This window comes from Pundamilia nyererei, unplaced genomic scaffold (genome assembly GCF_000239375.1).
Source record: "Pundamilia nyererei isolate P.nyererei 1_Seehausen unplaced genomic scaffold, PunNye1.0 scaffold00169, whole genome shotgun sequence".
Classification (NCBI taxonomy): Eukaryota; Metazoa; Chordata; class Actinopteri; order Cichliformes; family Cichlidae; genus Pundamilia; species Pundamilia nyererei.
In genome coordinates, this window is record NW_005187570.1 from 1,022,715 (window position 1) to 1,025,781 (window position 3,067).

Sequence of the window (3,067 nt, forward strand, 5' to 3'; positions counted from 1 at the left end):
CTCTCGAGAAGATCTGCATGGAGGAATGGGCCAAAATACCAGCTACTGTGTGTGCAAACCTGGTAAAGACCTATAGTAAACGTCTGACCTCTGTTTTTTTTCACATTCTGTCTCTCACAGTTGAAGTGTACCTCTGGTGCAAATTACTGACCTCTGTCATCATTTTAAGTGGGGGAAGTCAGCCACTTGCACAATCGGTGGCTGACTAAATACTTTTTTGCCCCACTGTATGTATATATATTGTTTTGGTTGTTTTATATGTCCAAAATAAAAGTTCATCATCTTCATCATCTTCTGTTCTGGATTCATGATGCTAAACTGAAGAGATCCAACAATGAGTTTGAAGAAAGAAACTATTTTTCAGTTTTCCTGGAACAGTGACAACAAAGCTTATCTACAGATTATCTAAAGTTGCTGTTGAGGTGGTCGTTGATTTCATTGAGCTGCCTCAGATATAATGCAACTCCACCGTCTTGAACTAGAGCTGGTGATAGTAGCACCTCTGTTCTTGAGATCTACTGCACAGGGGCAGGGATAGCTCAGTAGGTAGAGTGGTGGCCCCATGATCAGAAGGTCGGGGGTTCGACTCCACTGAACGGCTACCCTGAGGTACCCCTGAGCAAGGTACCGTCCCTACACACTGCTCTCCGGGCGCTGCACTGGTGGCTGCCCACTGCTTCACTGGGTGAATGGGTTAAATGCAGAGGACACGCACACTTTTACTTTACACTGGCCCACACCAACCAGACCCTGCAGCAGATGGAGAACTGGTTTATGTAATGCTATAGTTTTAGGCCGCTGAGCAGAACAAGAGTGAAGCTACTGTTCTGAGCGTAAGTCCAATAGAGTAGAGTTGGTACAACTGATGTTTGGTCTTTGTGAGTCTGTCAAAAGTAGATATTTTTTGGTAAATCAGTAGTGAGGTTGCAGACATTCAGTGTTTTGTGTTTAATACAATTCATTGGACATAACAATTAAAACATCCCATTATATTTATATCTTTAAAACTGCATTTATAACTTACTTTGACGTGGTTGCTCTCCTGACGCATGACTTCCTGGTTAATACACAACTGCTCTCTTGAGCCCAGCACACACACCTTTGGCCTGAATCAACAGAGACATTGGAGAACTGAATTACCATAAATAGTCAACAAAACCAGAACAGACAAGAGGTGCTGGACTCAGTAAGGCCTCAAAATGATTGTAGCATATGTAATAACCCTTTATTTGGTCAAATGCCACTTAGCAAGTTGCACCTTGATCATACACTTTTAGTAGCTTTCAACAAGCTTCGGGATAATTTTGTAACTTTGTGCAATGTACAATTTAAATGGATTTGGGTTTCGACCCATCTATGTAGGTAGCTGAAAATTGCAGATGAGCTTGAAAATGTTGATTTAAGAGCATATTGGTTGACAGCCTCAGTGCATGGTAATGTAAAAGTCGCTTCACTGAACAGTGAAGCTGACGCTGTAGAAGTTTCCAGGTTATGGTAGGCTCCAGCTTTTGTGGTTCCTGGGTTGTCCATCCTAACCAAGTTTCCTCTCATCGGAGGGTAACAGTTTTAACAGGGTCTTGCCACCAGTGACAAATAACTTACAGTACTTATGTACAATTGTTTCAAGAACTGATGACCTTGAAATTTGCAGCTGTTTTAAATTCCTCCCCAAATTGTATAAAATAAAACTGTTTTATATTGTGAACAGCTCTAATTCAGACAATCATGCATAATCAAAAACTTATATCCAGTAGTTTTTAGAAATGCTTACCTGTATGAAGTGTTCTTTAATTCACTGATAACTTGTGCAAGCTGAGAATGTGTCCTCGATGCGTATACGATCTTGGGGACATCAGTGTAGTAAGCTTGAGAACAAGAAGAAAAGACAATTAGGGCTTTATACACTGCTGAAAAAAACCTAATAGAACACCTATTAACATCGTATAGCATCAAGTCAAACTTCTGGGATATTGGGCATCATTTACTAACAGTGTGTATGCACAAATCGTGTGTATGAACATTTCACGCACTAATCTGATTTATCAGTATTTTCGTTTCTGAATTTCTTCATCCTACTGGGCAACGAGACCTACAGGGGTGTCGCTGGAACAGCCTGCCGCATTTGAACTTAGACAGCATTTCAAGGACACTGGGGACATTCAGTCCGAGTGGACCATGTTCAGCACCTCCATTGTGTTTAAATATTAAGAATATTTAAATGTCATGTCCTTGAGAAACGGGAAAGAAATCCATCAAAGACCTAGTACAGGACACAGCAGAACTGGATCTGGCCCTTCAGCTGTTCTATCAACTATTCATCAGAAGTGGCAATGATTAAACCATTAATTAAAACGCCATCACTTAACCCAGAGGTCTTAGCTAATTATGAGCCAATCTCTAACTTTCCTTTTATCTAAAACAAACAAACAAACAAAAAAAACAAATAAAAAAACCAAACCAAAACAAACGATATTAGTGGTAAAACAGCTACCTGATCATCTGCAGAGGAATAGTTTATTTGAAGACTTTCAGTGAAATTTCTAAACTCATCACAGTACAACAATCACATTAGTGAAGGTTACAAATGATCTTCTTATGGCCTCTGACAGTGGACTCATCTCTGCGCTTGTCCTGCTAGACCTCAGTGCAGCTTTCGATACTGTTGACCATATTATCCTATTAGAGTGATTAGAGCACGCTGTAGGTATTACAGGTACTGTGCTGCAGTGGTTTATATCATATCTATCTAATAGACTCCAATTTGTGCATGTAAATGGAGAGTCTTCTTCACAAGCTGAGGTTAAGTAGGGTGTTCCACAGGGTTCAGTGCTAGGACCAATTCTGTTCACATTATACATGCTTCCCTTAGGCAGTATCATTAGAAGGCATAGCATACATTTTCACTGCTATACACAACTCTATCTCTCCGTGAAGCCAGATAACTATAGCGTTATTTTTGTGCCACTATTCTGAGTGCATGTAAAAAATATTTGCAGGTGCAAGTGTTGCATTTTGAGGAGAAATTTATTTTGAGCGAAGAAAAGCTAAATTTGAGTGAACAAAATTC

At 40.0% G+C, this 3,067-nt stretch overlaps 1 protein-coding gene across 2 annotated transcripts in view; it reads right to left on the reverse strand.

Moving 5' to 3' along the window:
- The window catches only part of rtel1 (regulator of telomere elongation helicase 1), a 44,848-nt gene that overhangs the window by 32,259 nt on the left and 9,522 nt on the right, over window positions 1-3,067 (reverse strand). For both annotated transcript variants that reach the window (XM_013914068.1, XM_005745897.1), the window contains exons 3-4: window positions 1,772-1,865; window positions 1,025-1,106 (exon numbers count right to left, since the gene is read on the reverse strand). In XM_013914068.1, the coding sequence (XP_013769522.1) occupies window positions 1,025-1,106; window positions 1,772-1,865 (176 nt within the window). The remainder of the gene's footprint in view (window positions 1-1,024; window positions 1,107-1,771; window positions 1,866-3,067) is intronic.